Genomic DNA, 20396 nt, shown 5'->3' with positions numbered 1-20396 from the left:
TTAATTTTTATTTGTGATTATTAATATAATAAATTAATTTAAAATATCAATATTATCGCATGCATATACTGTATTTAAAATAAATATACTGTATATGTTTAAGTACATACAAGTGTATATGTATTTTATAAAATAATTTTATAATGACATTTAGTACAACAATATAAGACATAAATACAATAATATTTGATGATATTATAGATATAAAGTGTATAAATTAGATAACAATTCAAATATAATAATTGTGCGCAAAGTCAGACATAATCAGACATTGAGATCGATATAAGATGAGGTTTGTATGCTTTCACACCATTTATTAGGTTACGACAAGAAATTAGTCTTAATATACGTTTAATCAAAATAAAAACAATTTTACACATAAAATCTTATACAATCTAACTATAAAATTATTAATTGTTTTGTGTGCACTTGATTTGGTTTAAGTAGTAAACAATGGACGAGAAGATTGAGTCGAGGAAGTGCTCCTTCAGAATAGCCGGTCCACCGAAAGAAAGCTTAGGAGAACTACAAAAATGCACCAAATTTTCTAAAAGACAGATCCAAGTGATGTACCGGACATTCAAACAGGTATCACATTTTGTTTATATTTGTGATCATCTTTTATTCATTAACTTAGTTAGCTGTCATTATTTGACTAAAATATTGCAATATCTATAGTGAAGTATATTATATGTTATAAATACTGTAGTTATATTAAAATTTAATATTTTGAAAGAATTAAATCAAATGTGAAAAATAATATCAATAGCACTCAAATATGAAATCAAAGCTACAGTATTATATAAATATTTAGTAAAATTGTTTCTATAAATGAACATTTATTATTAGATATATTTACATTATATGCTAGAATATATAAACAAAATTACATTTAAACAAGTTATTTATTTATTATTTAATTTAATATATAATTAAGTTCTGTAGGTCAACAAAATGAATGCTTATATATTTTACTACTGTTTAATATATATTTTTAATATTGAATTTTTAAAAAACTATTTTAATTAATATTGTAAGAATGTTTTCATAAGAAATATTGAATATTGTAAATCTTGAATAAATTTTTTAAAATGAGTTTATTATCAGATAAAAAAATATATGTAATAAAAAGTAATTGCAGTCTACAGTAAAAATATTGATATCCATTGTGTATACAGTATGTCTATAATTGTTAATGTTATCTATATTAAGGACTGTCCGAGTGGTTTATTACAGGAGGAAACTTTCAGAGACATATTTATGAGATTCTTTCCTTACGGAAGTATAAATCTATATATATTTCTCATTTATTTAATAATTTATTTTATTATTAATATATTTAATATTTTATTATAAATCATTTATTAAGTGAATTAAAAAAACTAATTTATTTGCAATGTTATAGATGTTAATCAATACGCTCATTATGTGTTTAAAACGTTTAATCAGAATCGCAATGAAGCGATTAGTTTTAAAGTAATGACAAATTTTATATATTAAATAAATGTTTATAACTTAAATTGAATTATTGTATAATTAAGGATTTCCTGCAATGGTTGTCCCTACTTTGCCATGGATCAGCTGATGAAAAACTAAAATGGGCTTTCCGTCTATATGACATCAACAATGATGGATATATTACCAGTGATGCCTCACATTTTTATAATTTAAATAATGTTTAATATATTAAATATTTTTTATTTTTATTCAAATGCTTTTATAAAAAGGAAAAGAATTGAGTGAAATATTATGTGCAATATATGCACTGATAGGTCGTCGCACATATCCATTGATTGATGAGCGGACACTTAGTGATCACTGTGACCGTACTTTTCAGGTTTACTAAAGTGTTATTCAAATTAATTTAACATTAATTTTCATAATATTGTGATATTTAGAAATTAGACGCTAATAGAGATGGTGTCGTTACTTTTGAGGAATTCATGGCTATTTGCGCTCAAGTAATACATTATATTTTATTAGTATTTTTTTAGTTAACAATATTTTTTTTTAATTGAATTTAAAGGATGAAGCAATTGCAAGATCTCTTGCAATCCTCGACACTGTCATATAAATAGTTAACAAACGCTTAATGATAAACTATATTGTATTATACAAAATACAATATGATTTACAGTATCAATATTTTACAATTATAAAAATTATAGATTACTATTACACTAATATCGAGCCAATGTTAGCACATATTAATAGTATATAACAAACAAAAAATATATTTTAATATTGTTATATTTATTTATTAATCGTATTTATTATGTTGAACATTTTATGATTATTGTATAATACATTTATTATTATTATTACACGAATTAGCATTTAGATAAATTAGCCAAAATTATTAAACACAAATATTTGGATTTAATGGAAATATGAATCTAACTTTTAATTTGTATTTTAAGTATCTAAAATTTAAAAAAAAATACAAATGCAAAATTTTATTTGTTTTTAAATCATCAAATATATTTATAAATTGCATAAAATTAATTAATATAAATATATCGGTCAATTACAGTGGTATTCAAATTAACACAAATTAGTTTCAAACTATTAATTTAATGTCCGTCTATAATAAAATACTAATATATTGATAAGATTTACTATAAAACAGTTCATATTTTTGTCAAATTTGTTAAATAATTTTTTATTATTATTTAAAGTCCAATTTTAATTATTGTTTTATTATTGTAATTTAATATATTTAGTATTATTCATATTATACTAAGAATATATTAAGTTGTTTAAAAAACAAAATACAATCAAATTTTAACTATTTTTTCTAATAATAAACTATTTATTGTAATTATTATATATTGATGTAAGTTTTGTTACAATACTTGTATTATTAGAAATTGAAATGTAAATGTTGGTCAAAATACTGTTAATTTAGGTTTTAATTTTAAATAAAATTGTGTTTTCATATTTGCATATTTATGATATCTTAATAAATAATACATTTATTTATATTATTTAAGGGTTATTGATATCAAATGTAATCACAATCACAACAGTCAGAGATATAGATTGTTATGCAGAGAATATGGTATATACAGTACAATACATTTTGTAATTCATATTTAGTTAAATTTGGTTAAATTATTAAAAAGTTTTCAATTATTTATTATTTACAGTATATATTAGTAATAGCTTACTCTAAATTAAAAATTTACCGAAAACTGTATGAAAAATTTTTAGTAAAATCTAATTTATATTTTTTAATATTTATTATTTGATTTTTATTATGTTCTTTATATAAATTATATTGAAATGTGATTTAAGAGAGAGAGAGAGAGAGAGAGAGAGAGAGAGAGAGAGAGAGAGAGAGAGAGAGTCTTAAAGAGAATTACAGCGGAGATGCTATTAATTTCAATTATCTGATCAACAATATGTTAGATTTAAAAGTGACCAAGGGCAATGTTGTAGATAATTTCAAACTGATTAAGATTGTAATTGGTCATTTTACAATTAATTGTATGATTGGCCATATAATATACAGTCGACTGTTAAAAAAATTGTAAAAATGATAGTCGACTGCAATTATCTGCCCAATGATGCAATTAATTGAAAAATGACCAATCACAATTTATTCAGTTTAAAATTATCAACAACATTGTCCATGGTCACTTTTAAATCCAACGTATTGTTGACCATATAATTGAAATTAAAAGAATCGCCGCTATCGTCGCCGCTGTTTAAGACTCTCTGAATGTGATTGACTATTGAAATGTTTTGTAATTATTTTTATAATATACTGTAGATGTCGTAATGTACTGTTGTTTTCTACTAATAATACAATATAATGGACACAAATACCGGTATAATAGCAATGCTTTACTAAATAAATACTTTAACATAAGTTATGTAACATTTGAATCACATTTATCAACATTTTGTCTTTTTTCATTACTTAAGCCATTAATTAGTAATTAGTTTAAATTGTTGTTTAAATATAATCGTATTAATTATTATGTCATATTCAGTGAATTGTTTATTATATTGTATTAAAAGGTAAGTTATATTGTTTTGTTGAATTTGAATACATTATATCATTAGTATTGAAGTTGCAATGTGTGTGTGTATGTGTGTGTGTGTATGTGTGTGTGTGTGTGTGTGTGTGTGTGTGTGTGTGTGTGTGTGTGTGTGTGTGTGTGTGTGTGTGTGTGTGTGTGTGTGTGTGTGTGTGTGTGTGTGTGTGTGTGTGTGTGTGTGTGTGTGTGTGTGTGTGTGTGTGTGTGTGTGTGTGTGTGTGTGTGTGTATAGTCCACGTGGAGATACCATTTGAACACATCATTACATTTATAACTGTAATTTATATACTCTATTATTATACTATTGTTTGTATATTAATATATGAAATTTAATAAATGAGATTTATTTTAAATTTTCAATAATATGGTTAATGACTTGTTTTAGACATGTATTAAAGTAATGATAAAATGGTTATAATGTTGTTTATTATGTCGATTAATAAATTGTTTTCTTGATTAGAAAAAAAACAAATATAACACAGTATTTAATTATAATGACATTAAACTAATTTATTTATTAATTAAATGAATTTAATAATATGTGAAAAACTAGTGATTAATTATATAATAAGTTTTTTGCGGTTATCACGAGTTATGCCATCACCTGATGATAGCATGACATCAAATGACTGCTAAATGAAAATCAAAAGAGTTTTACTCTCATTCATAGAGATGTGATTAGAGATCTAGCCTTTTGTGACACAAATACACTAATTATATTTAAATATCACATTTAGATGACTACTGAAGACTTTTCGGCCACACTTATAGACGAGACCTGTTTGGGTGATATCTTTACACTTCAATCACAATTTTTGGATGACTTTGAGTTTGGTTTAGATGCCAATCACAATCATATCGATAGTTTGATTGAGTTTTTTGATGACAACCATATGAACCATAAAAACTATTTAGCTTTTAATAAAATGAATAATAATTATAAAAGTAATAATATGTGTATTAAATCGGATGTTAGTGTTAGTAGTGATGGCAATAGTGTTGTAATAATATCACCCAAAGTTAAAAAATCTAAAACAAGAGGCACTTCTTTGTTATCACCAAAAAGTAAAGGCATTTCATTGTTGGCTAAACCAAAAAAGTCATCAAAGCGTTCATTACTTAACATAAATGATCGACAATTTGATCCATTGTTTTCATATCTACTTCATGAACACGACTATTGTTTAATAAAAAGTATCAAAAATAATAACTATTATAACAAATCATCAAATTATTTGACACAACTGTCTGAAACCCGTTTGACTGATAAAGAAAACGACTCTCAACGTAGGCTTAATTAAATGAATGACAATTTTATTAAATTAATTGTTTTTATTTATTTAAAATGATTGTTAATCTATGTTAATATCTATTTTATTTTTATATAATATTTTATAATTTATTATTTGTATACAATGAAGACAATATGTCTTAACTATTGATAAAGTAAATTAAAATTTTTATGAATAATATATAAATATTTAAATGATTATTAGAATTCATAAATTTTATAATATACTCTATGGATATTTATAAATAACTTTTAGGTAACCTAATTAAATGCTCTTGGTAACTTGTATAAATAATATAAATCCTATATAATGAATGAATATATGAGTTGTTTAGTTTTATTTATAAAAGTAACATTTTTTATCTGACAATTGTCCATGCTAATTCATACAGAATTATATTAATTTTAGAAAAAATTTCATGTTCAAATATTGCTAGGTGAATTAACTATACTATGACATGTGTTATTTTGTATATTTTAGTAAAAATATTAAGTTATGGTTTGATTATGGATTTTTGTAGTTTATTATTGAATTACTAAATTAGTTTACAATATTATAAAAATTATGTCTACAGAGTTGTTGTCATGTATATTATAGTATTAAAAAACAAATATATAATTATTTATATAAATTGTTTTAATTCAACAAGGTCAATTATATAATTAAAATTATATATAATATCAATATTATATATATATATGTTGTGGTCCATAGACTATATAAAAAATTATTTGGATTTTAAATACAATCAATTAAAATTTCTATTTGTGTTTAATTCATTACAGTATTATTATTTACAGTATGATTAAAATGATGTAAAAATATAACATTTGTTTAATTTGATTATTTAATACTACATTCATATATTTGACACAAGCAGCTGATGTTTATTATTGAAATCTGCAATCAGGGGAAGTCCATCTCATTTATGAGATGTAGGCCACACTTAAAGCATAGTTATAATGGAGATAGTAATCTGTGGATGTTATGTAATACAGTACCGTATATGCTATGGTATGTATGTATGTATGTAAGCGTCGCATTGCAGTCACCGCCAACTTATTGATCGGTTGGTTGTATTGATTATTTAAAGTGACTCTCGTATCGATCGTAACCATAATGTAGTGGCGATTAAGTTATACAATGCTATACATTATATAGAAATAAATGGAGTTTTACAGCAGTTTTTATAGCAGTTATGCTATGAAATGGACAGACAATGATCTGGGAAGTGATGATTGCAACTAACGGTTGCTCTTTTGAGACCAAGTTTTCAGTTATTACAGTTAGAAGATGTCATTGAAATGATTGAATAATTAGCGCCGTTATGTTTGCTTTGGTGTCAAATCTGTATATATGACACTAAAGTGTGCTCTGTTTGGTTGTTTGGCAAACACAGCATCCCATATATCTATACATCCTATGCATCCCTTCATCACATTTGATTAGTTCTCATCTCATAACTCACTGATGGCTGACTTTTTAGGTGCTTTGTCTACATATTTCGGTCAATATTATCACTAATTTTTAATCTTTTATTTCATTATATTATGAATATATTATTGCAATCATAGTTTGTAATAATAAAATAGTGATATAATTTGTAAGAAATGGACGAAAAGATTGGGAAAACAGTTATAAATGAGTCAAACGAACAATTAGTGAATACATGTATGAAATCAGTTAAGACGACTCCGGTGTTGATTGTGCCCAACCATACCTTCAATAAGCAAATGTCTTCACTCAATAGCTCTCAATATTCACAAATCGATACTAACATCAATTGTATCCCAAAACTTAGCGTTCATTATATCGTCTCTTTAAATAATGATCAGTCAATTATCTCTTGTGATAAACAAATAGATCACGATATCAACAATAGTGTCACCAAAATGGAGATCACAGAAGGAGATCGCAAGTGTTTGATATCACTACCGTTAGACACCAATTGTCACAATGAATGTGATAGTAGTAACACATTAAAGACAAGTCAATCGATAACAAATCAAAGATTACTCATTAGTCCGACTGATTTCTTGACTCTTTCAGAGGATGGTATCTCTCACAGGAACTCTGCCGTAAGGAAAGATGTGAACCTATCGACCAGTAGTCTTGAGATAATTCGTCGCAATAATATTGAGAGCAATTATGCCATTTGTTTAGATCGATATTGCGAATCACCACTACTTCTGGAGGCACACAAAGATTCACATCTTATTTGTGATGACGAAACTTCTTGTAACGGAAGAAATTCTCGACTTTCTGAAAGTCCTGAAGATATAACTACTGATGAGTTGTTTGCAAATACGTTTGGAACCGATCAGTCATCAACTTTAAGAGAAGTGGTCACTCCTATTGAGGTGGAAAGTGCTCGCAATACTCCCACTTCACTTCATAAGGATATGTTGAGTACGAATAATAAAGACAAAAACAATATAGAAGATAGTCTTCTATGCGATGATATAAAGCCAAACATCGAGACAATCGATATTAAACCAATTTTAACAGTTTTAAATCCATTGGAAAGCACTTCCAACACAACCAGTTGTCAAACACAAACAGAAGGAACATTCACTATGATCTCATCACAACCAGAAGTTAGTAATGTTACCACTTCTCAATCACTTCCATTGACAACACTTGACATTAAAGTCTTGCCAACCGGAATGTTAGCTAAAGATTCCATTTTATTGGCCAATTTGGCCGCTGCTCTACCATCTTCTCTAACCTCCAGACAAATTGCACTTCAAGTGATCCGTGAAGACGGCACTTCTCTTGTCTTACCATTGAATACCAAACAGGAAACCAATGATGTAATTCATCATAAAGAAGGCTCAAATGATATGGCGGTCAGTACTTCGGTAGTATTGGCAGAAGTGGTCTCATCTAATGAGTCAATCAGACCATTCAAATGTGAATTATGTAATTCAACGTTCACTCGATTAGGCAATTATACGAGACATAAGAAAATACATTCCTATCCTTCAAAGGTTTCATTTTACATATAATTTCTTAATTCATATTTTATTATAATTTATTTTATTATCAAATTAAATGTCAATAAATAGGAAGACCAACGATTCCGGTGCGATATATGCAGCAAATCTTTCATACAGCGCTGTGATTTGGCCCGTCATCTCCATATTCATCGAGGAACTGGTACTTACATTATATCTTTCTTTCTAATCTAATGTATTGATAATTAATATAAATATATGAATTACCAGAACCGCACCGATGCTCACAATGTGGAAAGGGTTACATCAGACACAGCGACTTAGTAACTCATCAACGCTTCCACAATAAAGAGTATTCAGTTATCAATATATTAATTGTTGAAAACTTTATCGATTTATTAATTAATTTACAGAAAAATCTTTTCGTGTCCTCATTGTTCCAAAGGGTTTTGCCAAAGAGGTATTTTAATTGTATATTATATAAAGTAAAGGTTTATTTATTATACCGTATTATACAAACAGTGCACCAAATTTGACATATTTTGTTGACTTTTAGGTGATCTCAACCGTCACTTGCGTTCAATTCATTTACAACTTAAGCCAATTCTGTGTTCTCATTGTCACAAAAAGTTTGCAAAAGAGGAGACATTGTTGCGACACATGAACTCCTCGCACAGGGATCTGCTCGATGAGGCCAATGAGGCCAATGAGGCCAATGACTCAAACAATCAAACCATCTAATAGTCATCTAATAGTGTCAATGCAATAATTGTCAAATTAAATAATACATTCATATATTGATCTATAGTTCATCTTTATTATGATTATTCATTAATCATATATTAGAAATAATAATCATTTGTTTCTCAATTATTATTTTAATTATTGTCTAACTATTAATAATTATTACATATTTAATAAGTTTATTATTAATTAATAAATGACTGTTAGAATTATCTATAAAAATAAATGTTTCATTAAATGTTTATTAAAATAATTATTATATTATTTATTTGATTAAGTTTTACAATGAGATGCATACATAAATGCTATCTGTAATAATTGTTGTATAAATTATAATAACTTTGACTATTATTAATAAAATAATAAATTTAAGTTAAACACTGATTATTATATTAATTTATTTCTAAATATGTTATCTTGATTATTTTATAGATTATAATATTTATAGTATTGGTTAGTATTGGCAATAATGTAATTATTATTCATATCTATTAATAGTTATGTTTATTGATAGACCATTTGAGTTATTGTAAATTTACTGTCATTTTAATACTATTATAGAAATAATAGAAATAGTTAGAGATGTTAAATGTTTTTTTCTAACAAATACTTAATTTAGTATAAATTTAACCAAAGAAATCCGGGACAAATACTGGATAATTTTTAAAAATAAGTTTTATTTTAATAAATATAAAAATAAATTAAATTTTTTTTAAAGAAAATTATATTTTTGTAGAGATTTAACGCATTTAAATTATATAGTAATTTATTTTAACAAATGAAACAAAATCAGTACAATTAAAATGAAAATTATTTATTAACAAAACGTTTGATTAAAACATTAAGGAAAATAAGAAATATTTTATTATTAATATAACTTATATTCTATATTTTAAAATGTAGAAAAAATTACTTAATGTAAATAATTATAATATTGTAAATAAATTATATTTTATAAATATAATTAATATAAATTGTTTATGACTGCCATTTTTAAAACCCTGTTAATAACACACAATTGTATCACTTGTTTGAATAACAATCTTTAGATTTATTGAAGTATTTATCTTTTTGTTAAGTTTTATTCAACTCTTTATTAAATTAATGAATATTTAAATTTTACTTATAATTTAAATCTGTTTTATTTGACTGTATATATCAGTGATATTTTATAATTATGAATTAATATTTTAAGTTTTTAAATATTATTACATATACTTGTATAGTACAGGTAGTAAATTAATAGTGTAATACACTAAAAGTATAATACAATTGCCAGGTCTGGCATAACTGACCGGAGAATCGGACATTAAATGTGATTTCTAGTGTCCGGCAAAATGATTGTCTGTACTGTACTGTACTGTCAAAAGTCAAAAACATGTAATCAAGTGATTGGATTAAAAAGTTTTTCAGTTGTTTAAGGATTAGTAGTATTTTTGATAAGACATGAGTTTATAAGTGGTTTTTGATTTTCGCAGTCAATTATATTAAATTTATAAATTAACTAATATTAGATCTCCACTAATAAAATGTGTATTAATAGTTAGCTCAAAACACGTGAAACAATTATTTTTATAAATACAGTTTCTTTTTAGCATTAAATTGACAGACAAATAAAATAGATGATTAAAATACCAGCATTTATGGCATCTATTTGGGCATTGCCAGGGCAGGCATTGCCAGGGCAGGCATTTATTTCCTTAAAACCCTGGTAATGAAACAGTTTTAGTACAGTACTGTAGTTAGGGTTAGATTAGATTCCCTCCCTCGTCTTATTTTCTATAAGTTCCTTATATTCCCTGTTCCCTGGGAAGACATTTCCTTGTGGTATTACCTATCGTACCCTAACTCATATTACATAATGTTTTATTAAAAACATGTTTGTATAGTAAATGTCTACAAAATGTATTTAATGTTTTTACTAAATGTTTAATATTATTTGAATCATATTTTGATTGAGTTATTACCAGGGTTTTAAGGAAATAAATGCCTGCCTTAGCAATGCCCAAATAGATGCCATAAATTCCTGGCATTTTGGGCATCTATATTATTTGCCTGCCAAATTAAATTGCTAAAAAGCAACTGTATTTATAAAAATAATGTAATTTAGTGTTTTTAGCGTGTTAATTAAATTTATAATTAATAAACTTATTTCTAAAGATATTACCTTTTAATTAAAGGTACACAAAACAAAAATACAAACAAATATATCGATAAATCGATGTTTTATAAATTAATTAATAATATAAAATTAAAATAATAGGTGTCACCACCTGAAAATAGATGCCCAGGGCATGGCAAAGACAGGACAGGCATTTGGCAAAATTGGCATCTATTGTTTATGCCTGCCATTTTTAAAACCCTGGTTATTACTAACATATTTACTGGTCCCAATTGAAACACATAGTCATTGAGATTAGGTACTTTTTAATGTATGACAAATTATATTTTCCCTTTCTAACAATCAGGAGAGGGAATATAATATATTTTCCATATTTTCCGGGAAAATTGGAGGGATTTTATTTGGGAACTTCCATCCCTGGAAATCTCAATCTAACCCTAACTGTAGTATAAATAGATAGTAATAGACTGTAATATGACATTCAATGCCATCTATTGGTAGCATTGAAATGAATAAAACATAATAAACACGTTATGAATGAATTGAGTGATCAGTGATTACAGAGTTTAGACATTTAATGATTGTTTACAACACTTGTTATGATTAAGTGATTATCAGATATGAATCAATCGACTCCTGCAGTGTCTGCTATAATCAAGAGAAAGGATTTCCAAGAAGAAGAGGTGAATGAAGTGGAACCCAAAAAGAAAACACGAGACGAATGGCGAAAAGCAAAGGAATTGGAAGAAGCGAGGAAAGCGGGAACAGCTCCGGCACTCGTAGATGAAGAGGGAAAGTATGACTTAAAAGATAACTTTTATGTTTTATTATTAACTAAAACTTGACAATTGATAAACAGAGATATCAACCCTCATATACCACAATACATATCATCGACGCCGTGGTATTTTGAAGCCGATGGACCCACTCTTAAGCATCAACGACAACCAGAAGAAAAAGTGAAAGAAATCGCACAAATATCAGATCATTTTATAAGAGGACAAAAGGGTGCGACCGCTACCCGTTACCGACGGGGCGCGTGTGAGAACTGTGGGGCCGTTACACACAAAAAGAAAGATTGCTTAGAAAGACCCCGAAAAATAGGCGCCAAATATTCGGGTGAAGATTTTGCTGCCGACGAACACATTTTACCAAATCTTAGTTTGGGTTTTGACGGCAAAAGAGATCGTTGGAATGGCTTTGAACCCGAAATGTATAAATCGGTTATTGAAGAACACCAGAAGGTTGAAGAAGCAAAAAGAGTTATAAAGGAAGAGAAACTAAAACAAGATTTATTAAATGAAGAAACAGCTAAAGAAGGGGTAGAATCGGATTCAGATGAAGATGAAGATGAAAAATATGCCGATCATATAGATATGCCGGGAACTAAAGTCGACTCAAAACAGCGCATAACTGTTAGAAATTTACGTATCAGAGAAGATACGGCTAAATATCTTCGCAATTTAGACCTGGACTCTGCGTATTACGACCCGAAAACACGGGCTATGAGAGAGAATCCATACAAAACTACTGGTAAAAGTGCCGATGAATTGCAATACGCCGGCGACAACTTTGTTCGGTTTACAGGAGACACAACTGAGGTCTCGAAGACTCAGTTGTTTGCGTGGCAGGCAGTGGACAGGGGTCTCGACATTCATCTTCAAGCAGAACCTACTAAAACGGAATTAGTAAAGAAACAAATCGATAGCAAAAAAGAGAACGTTAAGGAACAGTTCAGACAAAGTATTATTGATAAATATGGCGGTAAAGAACATCTACAGACTCTGGAACCACAACTTATGTTCGGACAAACAGACATTTATATGGAGTATTCACGTCAGGGACAGGTAATCAAAGGCTGTATCAAAGCTAAAGTGAGCTCTATTTATGAAGAAGATGTCTTTACCAATAATCATACCACTGTTTGGGGCTCCTATTGGCACCAAAACCAATGGGGATACAAATGCTGTCATTCCTTCATTAAGAACTCTTATTGTACCGGAAATAACAATAAGATTAAACATTTTCTTTAATTTTTCAAAATAAAAACAAATCAACAATTCATTGTAATTATCTCTAAATACAAATTTATTTCAATTGTTTGTATAATATTATTGTTATGGATAGCACTGAAGTTACCGTATAGTATACAATGTAATGTATAAACTGACCAATAATTTTAGTTTTTAAGAAATTCATATAATATGTATTAAATTGTATATAAAAATAATTATAAATAATAAAACGTCTGCAATGACTAAACTTATTTATTAAATTTTATGTACTGTTTTAATACAAATTTATAATTTATATAATACTATAATTATATTTTTTTGCTAAAATGTATTTTAAAATAACTCAATTTTATAAATTTAAATGTATTATAAATTAGTTTTAAATATAGTTATATGATATACAGTATGTAAGACATGAGTTATTTTAGTTATTTTTACTTAAAAAACTCCCATAAAATATATTTTGATTGTAAGATATGTTGTCGACTATAGAGAAGAATATCAATTGTTAATTAATTTATGTCTTCACTTCCTTTCATATATTTGTTTGATTTGTAAAAACCAAATATATTATTGAATATAAGGTCTAACAGTAATCGATATCAGAGTCGACTAAACTTTTAAAACAATTTATAATTTATGAGAACCACTGTTTGCATCAATACTTAGTCATCCAATGGACTAATAATGGTAACAATGAATCTGACTTATGATTTGTGACAACCGGAGCCCAAACACCAATGAATATAAAACTAACTGTCAATGAGATCCCGATATGAGATACCGGATCCCAGTTTTTAAGAGATATGCTTCGATTCCTACCTCTAATTATTGATTAGTAATTAAACTCGACTTCAAAAAACTAATATTATATAATAATGATAAAACCGCTGGACTTATAATACATTTATACGTATATATAATACAATATTATACCTATTACTGTAAACACATTATAAGTTTCACAAGTTTATAAAAATTTTAATTTTAATTATTACTATTTTAGTAAATGTTATTATGTTTTTAAAATTTATATAAATCTACAAGATTTTTCGAGAATTTTGTAAATTTTACCCCAGTCTACCCCCCCTCTAAAATCCAAAACCTTGCTTAACCCTAGTATTACTGTATACGAGTATTATAAATTACCTAGATAACTCGTAAATTAATATAAACTTAAGATATTTACACTCAAAATAGATTTTTAAAACAAAATAGATTTCATAATATAATAATATCAATGATTTATTATTATGACAATTACTTTAATAATAGTTGTATTATAAACAAACTAATGACAAATAAAAAATTATAATAAACGCCATTTAAAAGATTAGGTCGATTATCATTATATAATATTATATTTGAAAACACTATTTTATAAAATTTATTATTATAAAGCAATTATATATAATTTATATACAAAAATAGCTTACATATAAACTTATATGTGCTTTAATCTGATAAGTTTGTGATTTAAACAACGATAGATATTATTAAACAACAATACATTTAAATGGTTACAAACAAACAAAAATAAATAATTTGATTTAAATTTTATGATTATTTTGTTTGCATTATTTTATTTATTGTTTCGATTAAATAACTGATTCATTCATTTACTGTACATTACTGTCATACAGTATATATACTGTATATTACATATATTATATACAGTTTTTTCAATAATATCATACATAAAATTTATATATAGTATACTAAAATGGTATTATTAGTGATGGAGAATAAATATGATGGCATATAAAACAATATTTATTTAAAATCTTAAAGTATGTAAAGTATGTATGCATTGTATGTAATATTCAATAAACAGTTAGTGTATTATACAGGTATTGTGTAGTATTTAATATTCTACAATACAGTACATGTAACAGCACGTATAGTACTGTATATATTAAAATATATTTATCAGGGTTGGCAAAATATAAGGTTTAAAATTTTATACATACTGTATTATATAATGTATTATTTGTATTAGCCTTTTCAATGGTTCCGGTTTTTAACATAAAAATCGCTTTTAACTTTTGTATATCGGTTCAGTATGACACACACACACACACACACACACACACACACACACACACAAAAACACACACAAACTATGATTATTATGTGTATATTTTGCTAACTATATAAATTTACCACATATTCTATTCATACACTGTTGTTAATCGGGTGCAAACATGACAATCACTTACCTTTAAAACATTATAATTTACATTATGTTATTGTTGCTGATGTTTGGATTACGATTCAAATTCTATTTTTGTGTTATGTTTTCAAAAATGTCTTTTACTGCTAGAAATCAGTAAAATAAACTTTATATAGAAAATGTGTTTAATGTTGAAAATTATAATTTCCAACCCTAATATATTAAATATATTGTAACTCTATGGTATTATTTATTGAATCATGATCCGACTATTTGACCCAAAAATTATTTTAATTTTTTTACAGATTATAATCTAACTGAAGTACAATTAATGTGTGTTTATCACATTATTTTAAATTACTTAAGTAATAATTATTAATATTATAAATAACAACATCGTGAACATACTATAATTTAGTTTTATAAGTTAAAAGATTTAATTATGTGATTCAATCATTTTAATCAGTTATATCTATATAACTGTAAAAACAATTATTTTACTTAATAGTAATTTTTTTTTATTCATTAATACAATATTGCATTTAAATATTAGTGTTGCTATTTAATATTATTCTAACTAAAATTGTGTTTTATATTATAGTAATGTCAAGTCATTATTGACAGTGAGGAATCTAATTTCATTATAAGACATTATATTATATAAATATTATTTCAAAATTATTTATTATCATCTAAATTTTATATTAAATTTATTTATTCAGAAAATTAATCATGGTTAATAAAAAAAATATTTAAATATTAAATCAACATTATATACATTGAATATATGTAACAATGTATAAAATGTAGTTTTAATGCTATTATTACTTTAAAATAATCGTATGTTAAAATGTTCTGGAAAGACAAACATTATATATTTTAATTAATTATCCACTAATATATACAATTTATATATAATATATTTATACAATTTGTATATCTATAAATATTATATATATGATATCTTATTAAATAAATATTATTTTAGATAAAAATTTAAATATGTGATATATATATATATTTAATTTGATTAATTAGTTTATCTTTAGCTTAAGTTAGTTAAATACGTAATAATTATTTTTGCTAAAATTTTACACAAAAAAATAGTTTTGAAAATAAAATGTCAATTTTGTTATTACAAAAACTATAACTAAACTAACTAAAAATAATAAACTAAATTTTTATAATTTACATCACAGTCCATAATACACAAGAGGTGAATGAAGTGGAAAATGAAATTTTGTTGAAATACAAGTAATACTACAATCAATTCAATTGAGTCTATGTTTTAGTTTAGTATTTGAAAGACTCAAATTTAAAACATACCTAAAATGTCAGTTTATTTGTAGCAAAAACACCGAAATGTTTGTGATGTTTAATAAAGTTTTTCATAACTTTATAGTACAGTGCAATATACTTATGTTATATCCATACATATCAACCATGAATCCTATAGACTAATTAATTAAAATTTGTTTTCAACATTTAAATATAAAATTTATCTACATTTTATTTGTTAATAGTTTTTTCAACAATTATATATTTGTTTTAATTACTCATCACTGATCTTAATATAATATTTCAAATTAAAATAACTAATAATAACAATGCATAAAATCAGCAACATTGGAGCTTAATTAAATTAATTGATAAATTTTATTATATTAAAAATATATGTTTTGTTATATTGTTAATGTTATTCAACTTTATAATTAACAATTAAATTAACGATGTAAGTTAACATTTTGATTTTATTTTATTCATATTTACCGTTTAACCATATATTAAATAATAACAAACAATTGTAATAATATTATAACTTGGATGTGCATTTACACTTGTATGTAAATTTGAATCTCTTAAAATATTTGAAAATAAAAAATTAAATATTAGTAACTTATTGGTAATAATTATCTAAAATATCAAATTTTTTAATCTAGTTAAATAAAAATTACTAATAAAAAATTAAGATAAATATTATAAGATTATTGTAAAATATTATTTATAATTATTTAGTATCTTACATTAAATTTTATAAAACGATTTTTAAATTATACCGGTAACAATTTTATAGTGGTGTTACATTATAAATACAATGAAAGTATAATTAATTTAAATAAACCAATAAAATATGATTTTTATGATTAATTTAAATTATAAACAGTGACTTATTTAAACCAATAATATAAATATTGCTAAAAATTTTGCATCTGTAAGGTTTTATATTTGCTAGTATTTTTTTATTTTTATTTATTGAAATTATCTAGATATTATACTAAAATAATAATAAATAAGTATTTTCTTAATTTAATTTATTACTTTAGTTTTTATACAAAATTAATAATTATTGAAATATTAATTTAGTTGAAAATATTTTGTAATTATAAAAATTGATAACTAATTGGTATACAATATCAATATCTTTTATTTAAATTATTATTGTTTTTAAAAATAATAAGACATTTAATTCAGATATATTCTTGTATGAAATGATCATGATGAATTTTGTCAAAGTATATAATACTAATTGAAAACAATTTTTTGACTAAATTTATAAATTATAAGTTATAATAAGGTACAATACATGTACTGTATAGTGAATATTATTTTTTTAAAAACATTTATTATCATAATTAATATGCTCTAGTTTATTTGTATTTGAAATGTGCATAAATTAATATAATTATAAAAAATTAATACATGTTTAAGTTTAATGAAAATAGTTTATTTAGACCATCTGATGATCACTTAAAATAATTGATTATTTTTATATTTAATAACTACAAATTTAATTTAATTTTATAGTTAGGCTTATAATTATATTAAATATTAGTGAACTTATTTCAAGTAATTTTATAACAAAAGTTTATTAGTAAAATAATATTTGCCGGAACTGTTAGATAGTTAGCCTCAAGAAATGCCTGAGTAATAACATTACATAAAAGACAAATTGTATGATAGGTTGACTCGTTATAAATGATGAAAATGCTGAGACTGTATATAAAAATAGTGGTTAATTCAAAAATACAAGTTTGCATGAATCACATTGCATGGCATGAGTGGTATTTTTATTTTTGAATATATTTATACCAGAATTTTATGAATTGAATTATGATTAACAAAAAAAGTCATTCAATGCATCTTATAGTACATACCTTACATCAATAGCCATTAGTATCTGAAATGCACTTCAATCGCCACTCAAACCGGTTTGACTTAGTTTTGTTATGAACCGGGAAGATATAGATAGCATACAATGATAGCTATGATAGGGCGATGGGTTGATCCATGGACTACCATTCCAATGATGCTAACTATTACCAGCCATACATACTAACAAAATCTTTCTGTTTTATTGTTTACTATAAAATTATAAAGAAATACTTTACGGAACTCTTAATAATTACTTTGATATAAGTTTGTGATTAAAGAGAAAATATAAGGATATTACTAAAAAATATGTTTTTAACAAAAAAAATATTCTAATATATTCAATAAAAAATGACATACAATTGCACGAAATATCTATCAAAAATAGTATGTGACATAAAATAAAAAATATATATTAGATATTAGATATATTTTTATAAATTTTATAATTTGTTGATATTTTGATGATAAGAATAAAGAGGTTTCTTATTATAAGAGAACAGAAACGATGCAATTGTCTAAATCAGAAAAGTCAACTCTTGATAGACTTGATTTACATCATAAATATCATCAAAACAATCATCAAAAGGTATAGTATGAGAGTTTGTCATCCATTTAGTTATTATATAATATTTATTGAAAACATTTATTTCAGATGAGTTTTCAAATATATAAACAATTACAGAGAGAACATATTGTTTTGCAGCGGTCTTTCGCCTCACTATCCCATAGACTCAATGAAACACAAATTAAACATCAGTGCAATAATAGATGTGCCCATCATTTTGATTTAAAATTCAATAACAAACCAAAGACTAAATTTTATCTTAAAAGACAAGTAATTTTTAAATATATTTTTTTAAATAAACATATTTTTTTAATTATTAACATATTTTTTAATTAACATATTATCAGATGTCATTAATTAATTGCAAACTACTTGACAAATGTGTGATCCTACTCATACAACAATATCTACAACAACATTATAATGTAAGTTATCTTTAAAATTAAATTATTTTATAAGAATTTTAAATATATTTAATATAATTTATAAAACTTTATAATTAAGTAATGAATTTAAGAAATAAACGTTATATTATGATTTCAATATAAACTATTCTAAATTAATTGGGTTGACATTGATTATGCAGTAATAAAATGTTTTACGATTTTTTAATTTTATTACAAAATAATTACCAATAGAAAGAATTTAAAACAATATTTACAGTTTATGGAGTATTGTATATATATATATCAATATATGGTTAGAATTATAAATTGTATACATATCTGGAATATGAGGGCATTTTAATAAATTATTGTAGAAATATATTAAACTCAAAGTTGTGGGTAAATTGTTTACAAGTATTCAATACTTATATGGAAAAGCATATTATTTCCAGTTATTGGTTTCATTAATGGTTTCAATAATTAAGATTTCTATACAATCTATTTTTTAAAGTTTGAAATACTAAATAGTAAATATTTCTGAATTTATATAATTTTATAAAAATCATGATTTTATTTATTTACTGTATTTTAAAATTATTGTAAATTTCAATTATGTATTGTATTTTATAATTAATATATGTTTAGTTTGAAAATTTTACTGATTCAAGAATGTGATAATATAAATTATTTAGAGATATATCAATTGTGTCTATATAATCAATGATATAAGTGGTAAATCTATTGGTAAAAAGGTATTGTCATTAAAAAATTTTATTATTTAATGTTAGTTAAATTTATCAAAATAATTATAGAAGATTTTAATTTATATATTTAATATAAATCATATGAAATTATATTTGCTTTTGGACTAAATTTTATTAACACGTCTGAATAAAGATATAAATTTCATAATTTATTTATACTGTATATCTTGTATTAAATA

General features: G+C 24.5%; 4 protein-coding genes across 4 annotated transcripts; all 4 read left to right on the top strand.

The window, feature by feature from the left end:
• The first annotated feature begins 247 nt into the window (after positions 1-247).
• LOC128965770 (Kv channel-interacting protein 4-like) lies at positions 248-2090 on the top strand. Its single transcript, XM_054312537.1, has 8 exons — positions 248-292; positions 448-588; positions 1213-1282; positions 1406-1476; positions 1542-1644; positions 1728-1837; positions 1899-1961; positions 2027-2090. The coding sequence occupies exons 2-8, from the start codon at positions 454-456 to the stop codon at positions 2072-2074; spliced, it is 600 nt and encodes a 199-aa protein (XP_054168512.1). The 5' UTR covers positions 248-292; positions 448-453; the 3' UTR covers positions 2075-2090.
• Positions 2091-3864: 1774 nt separating this feature from the next.
• LOC128965883 (uncharacterized) lies at positions 3865-5347 on the top strand. The gene is made up of 2 exons (XM_054312661.1): positions 3865-4026; positions 4784-5347. The coding sequence occupies exon 2, from the start codon at positions 4784-4786 to the stop codon at positions 5345-5347; it is 564 nt and encodes a 187-aa protein (XP_054168636.1). The 5' UTR covers positions 3865-4026.
• A 1118-nt stretch (positions 5348-6465) lies between these two features.
• Positions 6466-9036, top strand: LOC128965882 (zinc finger protein 236-like). Its single transcript, XM_054312660.1, has 5 exons — positions 6466-8328; positions 8407-8497; positions 8566-8647; positions 8709-8755; positions 8852-9036. Exons 1-5 carry the CDS (start codon positions 6949-6951, stop codon positions 9034-9036), a joined length of 1785 nt encoding a protein of 594 aa, XP_054168635.1. The 5' UTR covers positions 6466-6948.
• A 2607-nt stretch (positions 9037-11643) lies between these two features.
• Positions 11644-13220, top strand: LOC128965669 (pre-mRNA-splicing factor SLU7-like). The gene is made up of 2 exons (XM_054312409.1): positions 11644-11957; positions 12021-13220. Exons 1-2 carry the CDS (start codon positions 11782-11784, stop codon positions 13192-13194), a joined length of 1350 nt encoding a protein of 449 aa, XP_054168384.1. The 5' UTR covers positions 11644-11781; the 3' UTR covers positions 13195-13220.
• The last annotated feature ends 7176 nt before the right edge of the window (positions 13221-20396 follow it).

Source organism: Oppia nitens, unplaced genomic scaffold (genome assembly GCF_028296485.1).
Source record: "Oppia nitens isolate AA-2021 unplaced genomic scaffold, nextdenovo-longstitch-racon4-pilon3 scaffold18_pilon_pilon_pilon, whole genome shotgun sequence".
In the NCBI taxonomy this organism is placed as follows: domain Eukaryota; kingdom Metazoa; phylum Arthropoda; class Arachnida; order Sarcoptiformes; family Oppiidae; genus Oppia; species Oppia nitens.
This window is presented reverse-complemented; position numbering and strand designations above follow the sequence as displayed.